General features: G+C 48.9%; 1 protein-coding gene across 1 annotated transcript in view; it reads right to left on the reverse strand.

The window, feature by feature from the left end:
• Positions 1 to 346: 346 nt before the first annotated feature.
• LOC121444636 (nuclear protein localization protein 4 homolog) overlaps positions 347 to 20,711 on the reverse strand; it is a 48,388-nt gene continuing 28,023 nt past the window's right edge. The window contains exons 12-17 of the mRNA XM_041646525.1: positions 18,215 to 18,375; positions 10,099 to 10,170; positions 7,251 to 7,346; positions 6,467 to 6,583; positions 4,963 to 5,065; positions 347 to 2,428 (exon numbers count right to left, since the gene is read on the reverse strand). Of these exons, the coding sequence (XP_041502459.1) occupies positions 2,271 to 2,428; positions 4,963 to 5,065; positions 6,467 to 6,583; positions 7,251 to 7,346; positions 10,099 to 10,170; positions 18,215 to 18,375 (707 nt within the window). The 3' untranslated portion in view covers positions 347 to 2,270. The remainder of the gene's footprint in view (positions 2,429 to 4,962; positions 5,066 to 6,466; positions 6,584 to 7,250; positions 7,347 to 10,098; positions 10,171 to 18,214; positions 18,376 to 20,711) is intronic.

Genomic DNA, 20,711 nt, shown 5'->3' on the forward strand with positions numbered 1-20,711 from the left:
TGCTGGAATTAAAGACATCCACCACCATGCCCAGCTATAAATTAAAAAACAAGAAACAAACAACCCGGACCTAGCAAACCAACTCTAAGCGGCCTTTAGAACTGATCTCTGACGCTGTCCCCAGGCTGAAGACTCCTTGGCTGGAAAGGCCTGGGGGGATGAAGTTGTCTTCTGAGCCTCCTGCAGAGTTGAAGTCCTCAGCTTACCTTCTGCACACCAGGCTTTGACACTCCAGACTGTCTGTGCTGCACAGTGTAGCACACACACGCACGCACGCACACACACACATATACCACAACTGATGGATAATGGTTCTGGGCACAGGAACAAGGCACTGGGAGCAGGGTGATCACTTCAGGCGCTTTTATTAGGTTCCACTGCAGGGCTAGGGTCAAAGAAATGCTAGTTCACACCCAGCCGATGCACACCTATGAGCCCAACAGAGCCGGAGTGGGAGCGCCCATGGCCCAGGAGCAGGTTGGTCAGGGCAAGGCCAGGGCTGGCCCCATCTCTCAGCCTGGGTTCACTTGGGTAGGTATATCCACCAACATCCCTTTCTGGGTCATAACGCCTGATGGCAGAGGGATTAGAGGTGGGACTGGGGCCACCTCCATGTAGGAGGAGGTAGCTGAGCTGCTCAGGCCTGAACCTTCTGTAGGGCTCGCACCAGGCTGGTGGCATCAGCTTGACTTTCTTTGGACAACAAAATAAAGTGCGCTACTGAACAAAGAGTAACTCAAAACCATAAGCAGAGAAATTACAACAATTTCTTTAGCTGAAAGACAGAGAAAACAAGAATTATGTGGATGTCAGAGCATGAGAAAAAGTAAGTGACTTTGCAGACAAAGATGAGTGGGGAAGGAGTGGCAAGGTCTCCAGGGTTTGTGCTGCCCAGCACCTGCCCAGCGTGAAGAACGGGGCTAGTACAGTTGGCATGGGGACACAGCTGTGCCAGGACGTCCAGTCTACCAGATCTCAAGGACCAGGAAAGACAGAAATGTGAAGCCCTAGCCAGGGAGACCACCAGGAGGGAGGGAGATAACCCTGACCCTCCAGGATGATCCTAGTAATACTAAACCAAACTCAATGGGTCCACAGCCCCAGGGCCTCGGACTACAGATCACCTGCCAGGTGAAACCAGAGACACTAACCCCAGCCCTGCCACAGACCAGTGTGCTGCCTGCGGGGCCGAGGACGTGGAAGGCAGCATGGGTACACTCCACTAGCCGGACACTATGGCCTCCAGCAGTCTGTGGTTGGCATAGCCCTTCCCAGGGTGAGGATAGCCGACTTAGCTCTCATTAAGGCAAAGAGGCATCAAGATATCCGTGTCTTACCTGGGTAAAGGCTGTCACAACAGAGCCACGAGGACACTCAGAGACCATCTTTAATTGCCCTCACTTGTCCAGGCCTCACGGTGGCTGTCTCAACTGCCACAGCACTGTGCAAGGCCTTGGGTAAAGGAACAGTGCTGGGGGAGGGGACCACAATCCCAGGGCTGGCCCATAGACTCCAAGGGGCTGACCCCAAGCAAGAGCCACCCAGGCTACCAGCTGCCAGCATCCTGTGGCGTGGTAGGAAAGTCTCAGGCACTGAGGTTTGCTTCAGAGGAGAACTGATGGTGGCCCCTGCCCAATAACCACCTGAACACCCAGGAGGGCTGCACTAAAGGAGGAAAGAAAGCAGAATTAAGTCGCTCTCGCTCCTGTCTGTGCAGTTTTATCTTAAAAACAATAAATAGAAGTTTTCTGGGCAGGAATTATTGATAACTGATTTCAGGCAAGGGCAGGGGTACAGGTCATACCTAGCCACACATGCTCCCAACGGGAGGGAACAGAGACAGCCAGGAGCATCCATCCAAAAACTGGGGAGAAGGTGGGAGGCAGAAAACAAAAAGCATAGAGGAAGGAAAGATAGCAGGGCGACAGCAGCAACCTCTCTCTGCACCCCAATTTCGAGTGATAGTTCAGAGGCGCTCAGTCCTTCCAATACAGTGGGGAGCTACTAACTAGGTGAGGCATGTGGGGTGCTCTTGGGCAGGGCTGCTCTGCCCTTCCAGTTTGGAGGTTCTGTTCAACCCTAGCATAGCAGCTGGGGCTCTTTCTCTTCAAGATCCGCACTGAGAAGCCTCAGTGTATATCCGGAATTCCGGGGGGGCTGGCTCCGCTGCTTCAGGGTTGTGGGCGTCAGGCCTTACAGGAAACACGTGGCGCTCCAGGCTTCAGAGAGGGCGAGGCTGGCCCAGTCCTGCTCAGCAGAGGGCCAGAGCCCTAGGTCCTGGGGAGGCTGCACATCTCGCAGTGGCCAGTGCCAGGCTGGTTCATGAAGGTGCAGTGCTGACAGGCCCACATGGCAGAGGTCGCAGCACGTGCAGAGCCCCCGACTGCACCATACTCCTGGATGCCTGGGAGCTGCACACCGACAGTGCCTGCAGGGTAAAGAGCAGGGAGAACTCATCACTTCTGCACCGTGAGACAGGGCTCTATGGCATGGGCAGGGGGGCTCACAAATCCAAACTGTTAGCACATCAACTGCTCTGGCTCCAGGTGGCAAACACCCCACCCTGCTCTGCACTAGACGCCTGCTCCCTTGTCGCTAGGTAGAACTGTCACTCCCCTGTGGTGGGCATCTGGGTAGTTTCATTCTTACATCAACTCTTTGTGGACTTGTATCTTCCTCTCTCCTGTAAAGGTCCAGCAGAAAGATGGCCACATCAGAGGCCATTCCTTGTTTTGTTTTTTCCAAACAGGGTTTCTCTGTGTAACAGTCCTTGCTGTCTTTGAACTCACTTTTGTAGACCAGGCTGGCCTCAAACTCAAAGAGATCTGCCTGCTTCTGCCTCCCGAGTGCTGGCTTAAAGGTGTGCCATCACCTCCAGCTCTGTAGCATTTCCTAAGATATTCAAATCCACTCCCAAGTAGAGTTCAAGTCTTATCTGCCCTATGTTCTCAACAGTGCCTGATACTGTCAGGTTTTTTTTGTTGTTGTTGTTTTGGTTTTTTTGTTTGTTTGTTTTTTTCATTTTAGCTACTCTGATGATCGTGTAGTAGCAGCCAAAGTTTTCACTGCAATTTCCTGGATGAGAAATGATAGTACATTCCTACGTCTTCTTCTGCGAAATGTGTTAACGAGCCCTTTCTTAAGTTCCTGACTGTTCGCAGTTCTTACTCCTTTAGGTGGGAGGGACACGTCATCTGTGTGAGTTCCAAACACTGTCTCCCTGTTGGTGCCTTTTCAGGGTGCCAACAGTCTTCTTCAAATAATACAACTGTTTAATTTTCAACTTAAATAATTTTCTTTTAGCCGGGCGGTGGTGGCGCACGCCTTTAATCCCAGCACTCGGGAGGCAGGGGCAGGCGGATCTCTGTGAGTTCGAGACCAGCCTGGTCTACAAGAGCTAGTTCCAGGACAGGCTCCAAAACCACATAGAAACCTTGTCTCGAAAAATCAAAAAAAATAAATAATTTTCTTTTGTTGCTTGGGCAAGCGCTATGCCAACAAGCAACAACAGCAGCCAACCCTGAACTCAGTGCATAGCCCAGTGCTAGTAAGTGCTGGGATTTACGGGTGTACCACCATAGGCTGATTTACCAGATTTGGGGTTGGTGTTTGTCTCTACCTGACCTGAAATTCCTGAATCGTCTAAAAGAATTTTTGCCTACTCCAAGATCTTTTTAAGATTTAAGTGTAGGTCTCCAGCCCCCTCCACCCTCTCTTTGGTTTCCAAGACAGGGTTTCTCTGTGTAGCCCAGGCTGTCGTGGAACTTTCTCTGAAGGAAGATAGATGTAGGTCTTAACTAAGCTAAGTGACACCTTCTGAGCCGGTCTTCCAAGTACCCAGTGTGCACTGCAGCCACTGATCTGTTTCCCAGCTGCCTCAGCACACTCTCCTGTGAGCGCCACCCTTCCCTTCAGTCTGCGGTCTGACGAGCTCATCCGCCTTCATGTCAGCACCGTGCTGCTGGATCACTCAAGTTTCACACTGAGGTCGGGCAGTGTGACTGCTCTAGCTTTTACCTTGCCTTTCATATGGTCTTGGCTTTTTTAGATTCTCTGTGTCTCTAAATAAATGTTAGAATCTGTTAATTTTAATTTACTTTAAAAAGGTTGTCAGAGAGCTGGGCGGTGGTAGGCGCACGCCTTTAATCCCAGCACTCGGGAGGCAGAGGCAGGCGGATCTCTGAGAGGCCAGCCTGGTCTACAAGAGCTAGTTCCAGGACAGGAACCAAAAACTACGGAGAAACCCTGTCTCAAAAAATCAAAAAAAAAAAAAAAAAAAGTTGTCGAAAACAAGACCCCTGGGAACACCCAGAGTGCATTAGGCAAGCTCTGTGCTGGAGCCGCCACGGCACAAAAGAGTGCTAAGTATAAAGGATGCCACTCTAGCCCGAAGAGTCAGTCTGTCTAGGAGATGTTGTTTTCCCAATGTTAATGACTGAAGTTTCAGTCAAAAACACACAGAAAAAATTTGTTGCTGTTTTTTTGAGACAGGGTTTCACTGTATAACAGCCTTGGCTGTCCTGGAACTCTGCACACCAGGTTGGCCTCCAACCCAAGCGATCTGCCTACCACTGCCTCCCATGCTTAGATTAAAGGTGTGCGTATGTCACCATGCCCGGCCCAGGCGTCTTGTTTTGTGATGCTGTTGCAACAGTACTTGGTTTTCAGTACCAACCTTGTGCACAGGACTGGACAACCAGACACTAGCTTCTTAGGATTCCTAGAGTCTGTCACTGCCGCACTGGCAGCTGTCACATCATGGCGACCCTAGGGCTCACAAGATCTTCAGATATTTCAAGGGTCTATCTGGGGCATACAATATGCAGCCTAAAACGCTGCATACTCATGGATTATCGCTGGGATATACCCAGCCAGAAAGGCTCCAAAGAAGGTCCCTGGGTTAGAGGTCCAGGGTTTCCACGACAGAGCTCATGCTCCACACTGGGGACAGGGGATACTTACTGCACAGCTGCTCAATGGTGGCCCACTGTTCAGACTTTTTCCACGTCTGTGCTAGCTCCTCGTTTCTGGTCCTCACAGCTTCTAGCAGCAGGCTGATGCTGTCCTGCAAGAAGCCACAAAGAAGGTTCCACTTTGCTGATTGAGGGAAAAGACTCTATCTTTTCTTCCCTTGATATCAATAACAACTTTAAAAAAATTGAAAAAAAAAAAACCCTCAGGCTGTCACTGCAAAGTGCAAGATACATACATTAGCTCTAACTGGGGATCCAACTTAAGGGCAGAGTATTTGCCTACTGTGCAAAGAACTGGGTTCATTCCCCAGTATAAAGATAGAAAAAAAGGATATTAAATATATACATTTAAATGCTAAAGTTAACTAAAACTTAAATTCTGCTTAAGTAGTCCCAATAACAAAGAAGACACATCCCTGGGTCCTAGAACCAGAGAGTCGAATAGGAGCCCAAGTCTCTAAGACCTGTTCTCTCCACTGTGCCTGTAAACACTTATGGCCTTTGGGGTCAACATACAGAGAAAGGTCTCTACGATAAGGCTCTCAGTACCTCTCAAAAATGTTTTCTATCAGGTGTAATGGCAAAAACAGCCATGCTGGATGGAAAGGTGGACCTGATGCAGACAGACCCCTTTTGTCACCTTGTATTCAGATGCGGGCTTAGCTTATCCTGAATTCAGAAGGCTGATCACAATCAGAAAACACACAGTCCCTCATATAGAGTATCATGCTAGGTGGTGGACATGTTAATGTATATATACTAATATATATGTGTACACACACACACATATGAGTGTGTGAGAATATATATAAACTCAGCAAGATAGATGTACAATTACATCTAGCTGCTAGACAGAAATATCCTGGGAGTGAGCCTTCTATTTTGTCAACCTAGGGAAAAGGCTGAGTTAGTGTCATCAAGTTCAGAAAGACTGGTTTTCATCTCCCTGGCATTTCTATGGATCTCAGGGAAAGACGGACCATGGAAAAATGGCACTCATGCTATGGATGTCAAGGCACACAGGCTTCCTGGTGGTGCCTGCTGCCCTGCCCTATTAGAGAACATCACCATCTGCAAAACAGTCATCCACTTCCCCGTATGGTGTATATTAAAAATGCCAACTGTGCAATGGTGTGTGCAGGACCTGGAAACTGGCCAATCCTTCTGGGCCCAGGCCATAGACAGTACTGGTTCACAAGGAGAGGCAGCATCAGGAAACAGCAATGGCATTGGCTCTGAGGCTGTGCAACAGGGGCTGTCTGTACTGTGGGATCCCTAAGGCTCCAGGCTAGAGGACACAGCCCACTTCCATCTGCTCTTCAGGTGAATCTCAATAACCAAACTCCCTTCACCTCAAAGGGTAAAGGTCAAATATCTCCATCAACAGTGAAGTTTCCATGTGAAGTGCATCGGGCAGCTATCTCCTGACAACACGCTTCACCCCAGTACTTGGGATCTGAGGAAAGACAGCAAGAGGGAGGTAGAGCTGGTACCTGCAATGGCATGACTTCATTGGTGACCAGAAACAGCAGGAGATGGAAGTCAGAGATGGTATCCAAGAACATGGATGAGGTATTCTGGGACAAGTAGGTGGCCAAACTATGAAAGTCCTAAGAAAACAGTCAAGAAAGAAGGTGGAGAATCAATGTTTTCTCACCACTCCCTGGCACTACCCCGGGGAAAGGCACAGCTCCTACTAACACAGTCCATTAGACAGCAGGGACGCATCACCCTGCTTCAGCATGGGGTCCAGGGCGCGTGTGGCGCTCCAGCCCAGGGGAAGCCTTAAGTACACCTGACCCAGGTATTTAAGTGGGCCCAGATACAAGACATTGGTCAGATAAACAGAAAACATCCCTTTACCTACCCCTAGCTGTCTTGAAACTCTATGTACCAGGCTGGCCTTGAAATAACAGAGGTCGGCCTGCCTCTGCCTCCCGAGTGCTGGGATTAAAGGCGTGCGTGCGCCACCACCGCCCGGCCTCTAACATTGATTTTATTTTTCCCAAAAAGTGCCTTTTTCACACTTCCTCCATTTATTATTGGACAAGTCCCATGAGGCCCTGTTCTGGGTATTGGTCACTTGATGCCTGTTTTTCACCATGCTTAAATCCTCGAAGCCCTTGACCTACAGAGAAGGCTCCAAAGCTACAGAGAAACCCTGTCTCGAAAAACATAAAACAAAAACAAACAAACAAAAAACAAAAACAAAAAAATCAATGTTAGATAAACAATTAGAAATTGCTTTAAATTTTGTCTTTGAAACAAAGAGCTTACCTGTGTCTCACCCAGCACATCCCGGTTTTCAATAGGAAACGGATTTTGCGAAATAGAAAAAGTGTAAACTGGATCCTTAGGGAAGGTGGTTGTGATCTAAAGAAAACAACAACAACAGCAACACTGTGACAGGGTCCAGAAAGAGGACAAGGCATCAGACAGCCACCTGAACCTAGGAGCTATGTGTTGAAGGGAACAGGAAACTGTGTTATCCTCAAATGGGGAAACAAACTAACGAATGTTCGCATCTTAGGAGTGCTACCATCCCATCCGAGCAGCCCTGGGTCTGTCAGGGGCCGACACAGCACCTGACTGCAGCATCAGGACCACTGGGGGGCTCTGCCGCTATGCTCACTCTGCTACAAGGCCAGTTCATCCTGGTCAAGTTGGGGAACTACAGAAAAGAACAGAGAACACAAGAGGCAGACTAAGGGCATAAAATTCTCAACATTAGGCTTGGCGCCAAGTGTAGAGTCCATCTGTGTGGGCCTGAGAAATACCAATTACCTCCAAGAGTCTCTGAGAGGCCATTTCAGGGGACCCACAGTCTTTGCAGACAGGGCTGAGAGTCACTCGTGGGCAGCTATTTTCCTCCAAGGTGAGTGAGCCTAAGACAAGACTTTTCTACCAAAGGTAAGCCAATTCTTTCCTCCATGCAGAGGGCATTTTAAATCTATCACATAATCAATAGAAGCCCCAGGGTCACTGAGCAGTAATCAATACAAACACAGGTTTTAGTCCCCTTGGCAGAGGCCCCTTTCCCACAAAAGCACCTAAGTGCAAGTGACCAACACTTCTGTCGACACACTTCTCTCTGCTCGTGACACTAGCATCATCAGGTCACGCCCCTCCAGATATAGAATAGCTATTCTAACTACCGCGGGACTATTTCTGAAGAACGAAACATTGCTCTGGCCGCTGTGATCTGTTTCCTACATCAGCAAAGGCTATTTCTGGACTCAGCTGTGCCAATGTCAGCACGCTGTAAGGACAAGCTGATGCTCAGAGACGGCTGGTCCTCACACGTGCTGAGGCAGAGGACGGGAGCGGACCCCACACGGAGCACTGAGTACGTAACCAAGAACACAGTTCCAACTACATCTGAACAAGTTGTAAGCAAAAGCCTCTTCTGAGTCGGCACAAACAGGAGTGGGAGGATAGCTGCGGAACATTTGCTAGTGTTTACCAGTAATCCAGAATTATTTGTGGTTCACACTTGTAACCTGGTTATTCAAGAGGCCAAAGCAGGATGAGTCTGAGGGCTGCTGGGCAACTAAGGGAGAGCCTATCTATCTCAACCAACAAAAGGGGTGGAGGGTGACAGTGTGCCTGCCTAGGAAATACAAGGCTACGCACTCAAATCTCCAAGGGCGAGGGGTATTTAACCTTGTAGGAGACCCAGGAGAACAACACAATCGAAGTCTGTGGTGACTCAAAGGAATCTACCCCTGCAGAGTGTCCTGGGTTCACACTTGCATTGTAGGAAGCAGTCATCCCAGGACTTGGGAAATGACCCAGGCATGCAAAATCTCTGCTGTCACACAGCTATCCAATCTCAGATTTAAGAAGATACGATGGGTGGGGTGGCTTATACCTTTAATCCCAGCACTAGGAGGCAGAAGTAGGGAGATCTCTATAGGGCCAGCCTGGTCTATATAGTGATTACCAGGACAGCCAGAGCTACGTAAATGAGACCCTGTCTCTACGGGGAGGGTGGTGGTGGTGGTGTCCAAAAAACACCAAACAAATAAGAGTAACAAAAAACCCAGCAGATATGTTGGGCATGGTGGTTCATACCTCTAATTCCAGCCCAGAGGAGGCAGAGGCAGAATTACAAGTTTGAGGTCAGTGAGGACCACATAGTGTGACTCTGTCTTTAAAAAAAAAAAGGGGGGGGGGCCTGTCCTAGTCCGGGTCTGTGCTATCTCCTGCACCAGGTAAAGAGCCAAACAGCACTCTGGGTACCTGCCTAATGCTCTCCCAGGCCTCATTTTCCTACAGACAGAGAACACGGGCAACTCCAGGGCAGACTGTTCCCCAGCAACACAGTGCTGCTGAAAGGTGTGGGGAGGGGCTGGAGGGGGGGGGGGCTTGGAAGCTCATCCTAAATCACACTGACTCTTCCACCAATCTGTTTTCATCTTAATTACACCCCAGGTAGTATAAAAACAGATGCCTTTACGGCCTAGGTAATAAATATGTTCTCAGGAGCTGTCAACTGAAATGGAACATCTCTGGGTTAGGCTCAGGGGGACTCTCTGCTCAAATGCCTGAGTCATATACCCATCCTGAGTCCAGCCCCCAGCCCGACACAAATGTAGCCCTGTGACCATCGCATTCTCTAGTGTGGAACAGAGACTCAGAAGCAGCAGCAACACAGCCAGCTCCTCCTACCTCCTAGGTTTGCCCAGAGACAACACTGGCCCCACTGCTCACAGACACTAAGTTATACATGTGTCCCCAGGACACTCAAGATGGAGTGGGCCCAGGAGCACTACTCTGTGTTAGGCAGGGCAACCTCTGTTAACCTCCTGGGCAGCTGGCAGTTACCAGCCTAGATATACAGAACTCTTCAGATCCCCTTGGGACTCAGCCCCATGAGTCACTGCCCTCCAGAGGTCACGGGGGAGCTGGAGGCAGGTGTCCTTGGTTTGCACTTCAACAGGAAGAAAGTCAATCCTGAAGTTGTTTAAACTATGCAGTTTCTGGAAACATGGGGACTGATAATCAAAAACAATCCTTGGGACAGCATGCTGGTTCAAATCTTCCTCCAGGGCACCACCCAGGAGTCCTGGCCTTCAGGGGCTAGGGAACCAGAGTGTGAGCGTGAGCACAGATGAGTACTCACATCTATGATCAGATACTCCACAGGCAGGGGACGGGCCAGCTGGGTGATCTCATTGCCAAACTTGTCTATGTCCTGAAACAATCAAAGGTCAACACCAGGTCAACAGTGACATTATTCTTTTTCACACCACATTTTTTAATTATTATTATATTACTTTATCATTATTTTTATAACAGTATCTCAGACTGACTTGAATGGAATTTACTATGTGGACCAGGTTGGCATTGAACTTGTGGCAATCCTGCCTCTGTTTTGCCAGGGCTGGTATTATAGGTGTGTAACTCTATGCCCGGCTCTTTTAGGAAATTATGATTTAGTCAGGCACGGTAGCACACACCTTTAATCCCAGCGTCTGGGAGGCAGACGCAGGCAGATCTGCATGATTTGAGGCCAGCCTGGTCTACAAACCAGATCTACACAGAAACCCCATCTTGAAAAACTATAAATAAATGAATTAAATTAAATATAAAAAAATTACACTTCTGAAAACCAGACTTTATAAAAAAAAAATCAGCGCATACACAAACTAAAGACATGTACAAAAAGGTGTATATACACACACATGTACACACACACAAACATACATACAAAATCACCACCAGTATGTCAAGGTCTAAACCTGTTTTGCTTTGTCAGATGCACAGAACATAAAGTTTAATTATGGGGAAAAACGGTCAACATATGTTCATTAATCATAAAATGACAATTAGATCTGATTTATGTCAAACATGCTGAGTTCAAACAGAGCTCTAGAAATAAATTCCTAAGGACTGATGCTGTTTACTAAAAATCCTACAGGAGGAGTCAGTTTCTATCTAAATCACCACCTAACATTGAGTCATTCATGTATATAAATTATGTGTCCATAATTTCTAATTCTAAGTCCTTACACAAGAGTTTGTTTATTGAAGCCCTCAGACCCAGACTGTTTGCCAACCATGTGTTCCCAAGGTGTGCCATGGGGCCACTCCCAGCACGCCACACCTGCCAGGGAGGCAGATAGAGAGCCAGGCTGTCTTCTCAATCACTGCAAACTGTTCAAGCTAAGTCAAACTCACCACCCTACTAGGACATCGCTGGCCCCACACCAGTTCTGTTTCTTGTCTGTCACCTACAGAGGCTCCAACAAAGACTTCATCTGCCTCCTGTGTTACCTACTATGCCCCACTGACCAGGGGTAGGGTTACTTGTCCTGTCCTTCCCCACACATGTGACCACAGGGTCAGGATGGCCTCCATGTTACGGCAGTAGTTCCACAGATGTGGCTGGCCTACTGAGGGATCGTAGGCCTCTGCAGAGACAGTTTCTTGATGGAGACAGGGCAGGAATCAAACCCAATCAAACTAAATCACCATTTCCAAAAATACACGCTTGCCCCTACAAGAAACAACCTGCAACAACTCACACATAATGAGCCCATCTGGAATTCATCTTCAAATCTAATTAAGCTCTAATATGCAGAAACACTTCCCAGCACCTGTTCACTTTAATCTTCCTCTCCAGGGAGTTCTCTGGTTAAAGGCCCCCACCCTTTCTTTGTGTTGTGCTATTCTTGTCCAGATTAACTACCCAATTGTACCTTTCCTGCTCACTATGGAAAAAAAGGTGTTGCAGCCCCATTGCCCCACAGCCAATCCCTAGCCCTACACACCATCTTAAAGGCATTTACTTTCAAGGGCTTTAGCAAACGTCAGACAGAATACACTAGAAGGAAGATATCTTATTCTAAGTGTGACAACTGCCAGGGTCAGCAGTTTTCTCTGCAGTTGGAGCAAGACAAGGAAGAGTGAGCAGTCCCGGTCCCCAGCGCCTCACTGCCTACTGCAGGCCACGTCTGGAAGCACTGGCACCATGGTCTTGACATGAAAGAGAAACACAGATACTGACGTCTTTGTCGTCCCCAGTCAGCCAGGCTTTGTGGCTTGGTGAGGGGCTCGCAGACTAGTTGGTGTTGCTGCTTTAGAGAAGGTGCTGCTCCACTAACCATGCTGGCCATCACCAGTAGCACTCATCTGAGCAGCACTCAGAGCACAAGAACTTGTGGGACACGGAAGACCCATCCAAAGAACATCTGCAGGATGGCACCAGAGGCAACAGCTGGTACTTCTCAGTACTTGCCAAGGTGGATCCTGCATGGCCTGGTCTGGCTGACTCCAACTGCACACGTCACAGGCACTGTCCTCGTTCCCAGTGCGTGAGGAACAATGGTGTCAATAGCAGGTGGCAGAGCCAGAGGCATTAACTAAAGAGCAGGCTCGTCTATACCTAGAGCGCAGGCTCGCGGCTGCCCTGGTAGGTATGCAATGCAGGCACTCGATGTTCAGGTCACTTCAGACCTGATTTGTGTGTGTCCTCCTAGAATCTGGAGTGGGGAACAAGGTAGCAAGCATGAAATCCCCCAGCACCTGGGAAGGCAAGAGGACCCAGAGCTCAGGGCCAGCTAACCTGGGCTACATAGTGAGATGTGCTTTAAAACCAAACACTACAACAAACAATTTTATTTCTAACAGATGACGACAGAGATTAACTTTTTTTTTTTTTAAAGACAGGGTCTCACAAGGGACAGTGGGGGTAGAGGCAGGCGGATCTCTATGAGCACTGCTCCTGGGGGTGCCATAACAACTTCCACATCCGACCTCGGAACGGAGCTCATGGACGTTAGAGGTCCTCTTTCCTACCCACTGGAAGGGATGATGTCGGCCTAGTCCTCGCCCAAGCCACTGTCAGCACAGTCCCACATCATTCCTCTGAGGAGAGGACCTTTGCCCCTTTCACGGCTGCTTGCACGGGGCAGCGTCCTAGGGTGCCCACAGCTCCCCTCTGGCTCCTCTGCAATCTCAGCTTCTTGCACTCTTCTGGAACTGCAATCTGCACCTTCTGTGCAGACAAACCCAAGCTTCCCATTATCAGCCCCTATCTCTTGCCTGAGTTTTCCAACCTCACTGAACTGCCTGGGGATACCATGCCAGCCCAGTGCAGCTCCAGACATCAACGTCAGCTGGGCATGGGAGAACACACCTGTAATTCAGGAGGCTGATCAGGATACAAAGAAATATCCTATTTTCAAAAATGCAAATGTTGGTGCCTGGTCTCACCGTCCTCATAAACAGACCTAGCACACTGTTCCAGCAAACCCCTGCTCACGGAGAAGCTGGCTTGTTCCCGCTCTTCACTGTCTCCGCAATGCCTCTAAACCTGCAGCATCTACCGAGCCCACAACTCCACAGTGGACGGAACGGAGACCTCTTCCTCAACCCCACTGGCTAGCCCTATCCAGTGCAGCGTGTGCCCAGGCACAGGCCTGGTCCCACCCCTCTGCTCAGCTGCCTCTTCTCATTAAGGTCCCTGGAATCTGATACTTGACTGCCAAAGCCTCTTCTAAATGACATCTAATAGGAATGGCCTAAAACCCACCTTCCATACCACTTTCTGTGGCCTGCCAAGTCCACCATCCACCACAATGACAAGATGACCCTCCAGATGCAAGAGTCATCCTGGAGAGGTGGACCTGCTTGGCGTCTTAACTCTGGGGTGCCTGTCTGCCTGCCCCACCATGGGCAGGAACAGCACCCAACTCTGCCAGGTATGACCTACTGATGAAGGTGCTCAGCAAACAGTGTCGAGGTGGAGAAGAAGGCAGCCTCCCGGATGTCAATCCACTGCAGTCATGGCTGTGGGTGTGAGGGATGGGGCCAGGGCGACTAAGGAGCCTGTGATGGGAGCTGTGTGCGGATTTCCTCTAAGTCTGTAATTCCTGGTTTGTGTAAGCAGATGTGTAGTATTAATGAAAATGCCCCATCCTGTGCCTGCTCCTCTCTCACCTTCATACACCCTGTGCAGCTGTGCAGATTAGAGGTGCACCCATCTCCACCATCTCCAGGCCTGACGCTCCCCTCTCTGTGGCCAGCCTCACCCCTTACTCTGCTCTGCTCTCCACTCAGTGCTGATTGCTTTGCTGCCCACCCACCACCCAGGACTCCACCCCTCCACGACCAGTTTCAGCCGGACTCAGACAAAACTCCCACTTTTCATGTGGTCACCTCTGCTCTGCCCCTGAAGCACAGCTCCAGCCAACCGCAGGCTCCTGAGAGCAATCTGCTCCTCAGTCTACTGGCACTAAACACAGCGCAGACCTCCCTCAAGCTTCCCAGACACCTCAGCTCTCCCTAGGCTTGACTTCTGTCTCCCTTTCCCTCTCTCCCCTTTTATGTCCTTGAACAGAGGCCCAGTTTTCAACATTCTTTCCTACCATGCTGTCTAGGCCACTGAACAACAACACCGTGACTCTAATGCCTGGTTTTAAACCTTCATTCTCTTAAGCAATATCCACGGCAGTGGTCCCACCAGGACGACACAGTGCCCTTGACGCCTGGTCTGAAAGTCTCAGGACTTCCTACTCTGTCTCTCCTCTCACTGTGTACTGAGACCCAGGAAATCTAAACCACAAGGCCCTGACAGATTCAGATTGCTCCTTGGCCCACTCCCAGTGTGGGATCTTTCTACACACCAGGCACTGAATCCCCCAGCCAACCTTCTTCTTTTTGCTGCCCCCGCCCCCGAGACAGGGTTTCCCAGTAGCTATGGAGCCTATCCTGGAACTCGCTCTGCACACCAGGCTGGCCTCGAACTCAGAGATCTGCCTGCCTCTCCCTCCCAAGTGCTGGGATTAAAGGTGTGAGCAACCAGCACCCAGCTCTAGTCAGCCTCTCAGTGGCCATACCACTCACTGCGTGTAGCCCTCTCTGTCTCTGCTCATTGTGCTCCAGGTGAGAATCAGGCTACTGCGGGGCTGGAAGAGTCCTCCCCAGACACCGCTGTCTATCACAGCCCCACCCGTGTGCCACTCCTCTGTACTCTAGTTATCGCAGCCCCGCTGGCCAGCCTCACAGACCAGGCAGGGATGACACACCTCTGATCCCAGCCCTAGAGAGCATCATAAAACGGGAGCAGACAGCTCTCAGTCAGCCTCATTCTGAGATCCATGGAGGCAGGTTTGACATTTCAGACTGAGGAAGAGGGAAGAGCCAGTGGCTGACTGCTTTGCTTTTCTGACCTTCAGGTTGAACCCCAATTCTGTCTTTGGTTTTTATTAATCATGCATCCTCCACCAGTTCAAAGTCATGGTTCTCTATCACAAAAGTCTCACAGCGCTAGGGTGCCCAGGTATCCCCAGACAAGCAACTTGAAGAAGTCCATGTAACAGTTGCAAAATCTGAACTGATATTCGGATTTCCTCACCAGTTAATAGAGGTGCTCGTTTATTCTAACGACAATTCTTTTCTTTCTTTAAATTAAAAAGAATCTAGCCGGGCGGTGGTGGCGCACGACTTTCATCCCAGCACTCGGGAGGCAGAGACAGGTGGATCTCTGTGAGTTCGAGACCAGCCTGGTCTACAAGAGCTAGTTCCAGGACAGGAACCAAAAGCTACGGAGAAACCCTGTCTTGAAAAAAAAAAAAAAAGAATCTAAAAGCAAAAGTTGTCACTGGGTTAGAGAGACAGCTCGGTAGCTGACAGCCCTTGCTGTTCTTGCAGAGGACTCAGTTCAGCTTCCAGCGCCCACATGGTGTTCACAACTGCCTCTAACTTGCTATATGGGATGCAATGTAGACCCATGGGCACTATACAAATGAAGTACACATTCATACATGCAGGCAAACACACACAAAAAAATTAAAATAAATCTTTTTAAAAAGTTATCACTACACGTCTTCTTCCCGTTTTTCTGCAGAAACCAAGGGCCCACAGTAACTATGCTCAGGCATTTGCCAGTGGTCCTCGTGTGCAGTGCAGGCAGACCTCGCACCCTTCAGTGCTGGGATCCTTGGGGGATAACTTTCTGTCTACACAGACAATACGCCTCCTCTGCCCGCTTTACGTGTCTTGGCTCTTTCCTGCTTTTAAGTAAACACATGACGAATGGTGTCTCAATCCCGAGGAGCTACACACGTGCACTGCACTCCTGCATGCTCTCACTGACACAGACCAGACAAACAAAGGGATCTGGTGAAAGAGAGAAAAACAAAGAAAGGTTTCCTATCCGGTTTTACTTTAAAAATAAAAACCCAACACCTTTACCAGACTCATAGCTAAGGATGAAATCTGAAAGCCCGACCTGTAAGATGAAAATCAAGGCAAACGCGGGCATGGTGGTGCACACCTTTGACTCTGGAAGGCAGAGGCAGGCAGATAGATCTATTGTGAGTTGAGGCCAGCCTGGTCTACATAGTGACTTCCAGGACGGCCAGGTCTCCATAGAAAGACCCTGTATCAAACAAAACAAAACCAAAAGCAAGACAAAAGCTGGGTCTGTTGTCTCATGCTCATAAAGCCTGTACACAGAAGGCGCACACAGCAGGACTATAAATTAGGGGCCAGCGACATAGTGAGACCCTGTTCCCACCCCTTCCCTCAACAAAAGAAAAAAAGAAAGCAGGCAGACAGGGGTGGACACAGTCATTTGACATTGTTTGGGAAACATCAGCCACCACACAAAACCAAACAAGAACGGAGAAAGTAAACCTCAGTGGACAGTCTACACAAGACACCCAAAGAGCTGCCCGTGCCATAGCAACACTGTCGATAAAATTTTACCCTTTGTTTGTTTTGAGACAGGGTTTCTTTGTGTGGCTTTGGCTGTCCTAAAATTCACCTGCCTCTGTCCCCCCGAGTACTGGGATTAAAGATGTGAGCCACCACTGCCCAGCTAACTAAATCGGAAAAAAAAAAAAAAGCTGGTGTGAGCCGTTATGCACACTGGCTGATTGGCCTGAAGGCCAGGTTCAGTCTGCAGCACCCACACAGCGCTAACGACCATCTGTGACTCGAGTGTTCCAGGGAACACAACAGCCTCTGATGGCCTCTATGGGTAGCAGGCATGCATGCAGTACCGTCATACTTGCAGACAATATCCATACTTAAGAAATATAAATACTGCTAGGTGTGGTGGTGTACACCTCGTGACTCCAACCCTCAGGAGAGGTAACCACATCTACATAGGTTTGAGGCCTGTCAGGTCTACATACTGACAAGTTATACCGTAAGACTCTGCTCCCCCCGCAAACAAAATAAAATACAGAGATCTAAAACAAACAAACAAGGCAGGGGCTGTGACAGTGAGAAGCCATCCCTGTGAGCAGGAAAGGTTGAGAGTTGTCCCAGAGAGCACAGCAACATTATGACTGGACATAGGAACCACAGGAACCACGAGTAAAAGAGAAAGTCAACCAAGCTACTCCAGACAAGGACAACAGAAACAACCTTGTCTTGTCAGCCATGAGGTGCACTACGCTGGGAAAGTTGAGCTCACTGCAAAGCTGGTTTTGTGAGTGAGGTTGCCCTCATCCCACTTCAGATCCGAGCATGTTGTCTCAAAGTATTTTTTAAGGCTTTCTTGTCTGAGGGTGTGTTTGGTGCTCCCCCCAACTCTGTGACAGGGAGAAGAAAACAACAAACAGCCCAAGAGTAAAAACCCTTAAGGGTGAGAAGTCAGCCACTTCCTGAGCTTCCTGATGTCCACCCCACGGTACCAGGGTGCCTGCAGTGGGAAGGGAAGACTCAAGTTCATCGACTTCCCCAGCTGGTGTCTGTTACTGCTGTGGGTACTTGGACACCTCACTCAAGGAAGATACGACTCTGCACAGATAAAGGACTTTGGTTGGACCTCCAGCTGCCTGCATTAAGAGGGCGCCTTAGTCAGTGTCTGCTGGACGTTTGTTAGCTTCGGACTTGGTGTTTCCTTCCTACTGTCATTTGTCCTTCCACTTGGAAACTCTACAACACAAGACTGAGTAGCTGTAGCAGCCAGAATTCCAACAATGGTCAAATGCCTCTCATCTTTACAAAGCAGAAGTGGGCTGCAACAGTAAGATTTGGTGTAACATGACCAAACCAAACACATATGATTCCTTTTCTGACTATGCCATGCAATGCCACCAAAATCTGCGTAAGCAACAATAAGCTCCAGAATATGACAGAAGCTTTGACCCATGAGCCAGGCTCCAGACACAACGCTGACACAGGTGTCACTCCTAAGTATAACAAGATCACAAGAGTCCAAGACAGATTCACATTAACCTATAGATATTCAATATTTTTTGTTCTCACGTATTTTTTACCTTATAAAACACATCAGGAACATACTGCTCACTGCTGGACTCCTTGGCATAGCCGAGCTCAGGGGCATCCTTACAAGGTAGAAGACACTCATCTCGGACCAGTGCCATGCACTGATTGGATACCTGGTACCCTTCAAAGTGAACCTGGTTGTCCGGACCACCTGTAAGAGAAAAACCTTCTAAGAGAATCTACCAAGGGTAATCAGTAGCATTTCATGACACCTATCCTCCAGCTGGTAGGAAGCAATCAGTCAAGACTCTGCTGGGAGGTCTGAAGGATGTCTGGGGCACGAGGCTCACTCCTCCACAGCCTGTTTTCAGAGTCCAGAGCTGTGGGGCGTTTCCTGCCCGTACAGCACACAGACTTTCAGTTTGGAACATCAGAGTATAAAGACAGACACTGTCCCGCATCGCACCAGCCTTAGCGCCGGAGTGAGATTTGGAGGCAAGGAGGCTGGAAGTACAGGTGTGGAGGTAACAAAACAGAAACTGTATGGGGCTGGGTTGCACAGTTCTTGTCTTACATACAGGAAGCCCTATGTTCAATCTCTGGGATAAACCAGGCATAGTGGTGAATCCTAGCCCTGGGGAGGTAGAGGCAGGAGGATCAGAAATTCAGGGTCATCCTCTGCTACACAGCAAGTTTAAGGTCAGCTTAGACTCCAAGACAACAAAACAAACAAACAAAAACACCTCAGCCACAGAAGCCTGAAGACTGGCCTGAGTTTTTGAGACCTACAACCCACCGAGGAAAAGAGAAGGGACTTCCACTCCTATATGCATAGGTACTCCAACCCCACCCCTACATTCTCTCTAAATAATAAAAAGAGAAAACTGATCCTAGCACACAGATCATATATGCAGCAATCAGATTACAGAACTCTACATGGTCTTACAAGTCAGTGCCCAGGATCTCCCACTATGATATGGGATAATGATGGGCACCCCAGTCTCTACAGTCCCGCTCACTCATGACACAAATACTGCTCTGTATACATCCCTCTTCCCGAGCACCAGCCACAAAGACTTAACACTGGGGGCGCTGGAGAGACAGCGAGTAAGGGTGCCTATCGTCTGCTCGAATTTGATCTTTAAACCCACACAATACAGAAGAAATGGCTCCTGCAAGGGGTCTCCCGCCTCGGCATGCATTCCACAGCACACAAGCTATGACACGTCTGTCCACAAACACAAAAGGTACACACAGAAAATAAATACAAATTAACAAATTTATGTATCTGTTACATTGTAATTTATAAAAAAAAATGTGAATATGGTTTTATGAAAATATTAAGGACAAAGAGGGTATAAATGGCTATTTCAGAGAGAGCCTGACATTAGGAGGGTGAGGGCAGAACAAGCGTAGCCTGGGTAGGTGTCCTCCACGAATCAGGGCTACACACCAGATAACTCCAGTGTCCATTGTTCTTTCTGAGCGATGGAGATGTTAAAACTCTACCTCTGGTTCAGCTTGAAAACAGTTACAAATCAGAGACGAGAGTCAGACCCTCTGGGTTTCAGATGCATCTGTACTGCACCTGAGAAACAATCGAAAAGAGTGGAACCGAAGGCAAGGCAGCCCCTGAGCTGAGCGATCCATCATTACATGCAGAAGGCCAACTGCAGCTCAAAGTGCTGATCGGAGCCTGGCACTTGCTCTGCGGCCCTAACGAGCCCATTCCACGTCATCAGCACGGCCAGGCCCAGCTGTGTAGCATGTCTCATGGCAGACAAAAGGCTTCGAATGCAGAGAACCGGGGATGGGGGAACGCAAGAGAAGTCATATAGGTCCAACTACTTGCTCTGGTACTGCAAATTGGGGCTGGTTTTCAGATCAGTCATTCAAATGTGACAGGTCATGAGGGAAAGAAAAGTCTTGTGTGAAGAGAATGGAAAGTAGTATGTATAAAATAAGCATCAGAAACCAGGCGTGGCGATGCGTGTTTCTAATTCCAGCTAGTTTAAGGCTAGCCTGGACCACATGAGATCCTCCCCTCCCCACCCTACCCTCCAAAGAGAGCTCAGGATATATATAGCTCAGTAGATCCAGCAAGTATGAGGCCCTGAGTTCAATCTCTAGCATCAGAAAAGAGGGGGAGGGGTGGGGGAGTGATATTGGTAACCTGAACTACACACACACTCCTTTCTCAAGTGGAGAAGAAACACACACGACAGCCAACGATGAAAACCTCACATGGAATGTGGCATTCACTTGAGCAAAACCACTATACACAGACAAGCCAGAAAAGCTGTGCAAAAATCACAGGGAGTCAGGAAAACCCATGGGCAAAGGCAAGGGGCTATGCCTTGGTACCCAGAAGGTACCTGAGCTCAGCTTGCAGAAGACCAGCCCAGTACAAGAGGCACTAACTGTGGAGGCCGAGAAATGCAGGCCCATTTCCACCTTGTCTGAGGGTCAGAGAATTTGGAGACTGACAGGCATAGTTGCCCGTCCCAACTCAGGTTGTGATTGCTTGGTTCTTATAACATTAAGATA

This window comes from Microtus oregoni, unplaced genomic scaffold (assembly GCF_018167655.1).
Source record: "Microtus oregoni isolate MIOR12 unplaced genomic scaffold, Mior012 000134F_ref0000037, whole genome shotgun sequence".
NCBI lineage: Eukaryota > Metazoa > Chordata > Mammalia > Rodentia > Cricetidae > Microtus > Microtus oregoni.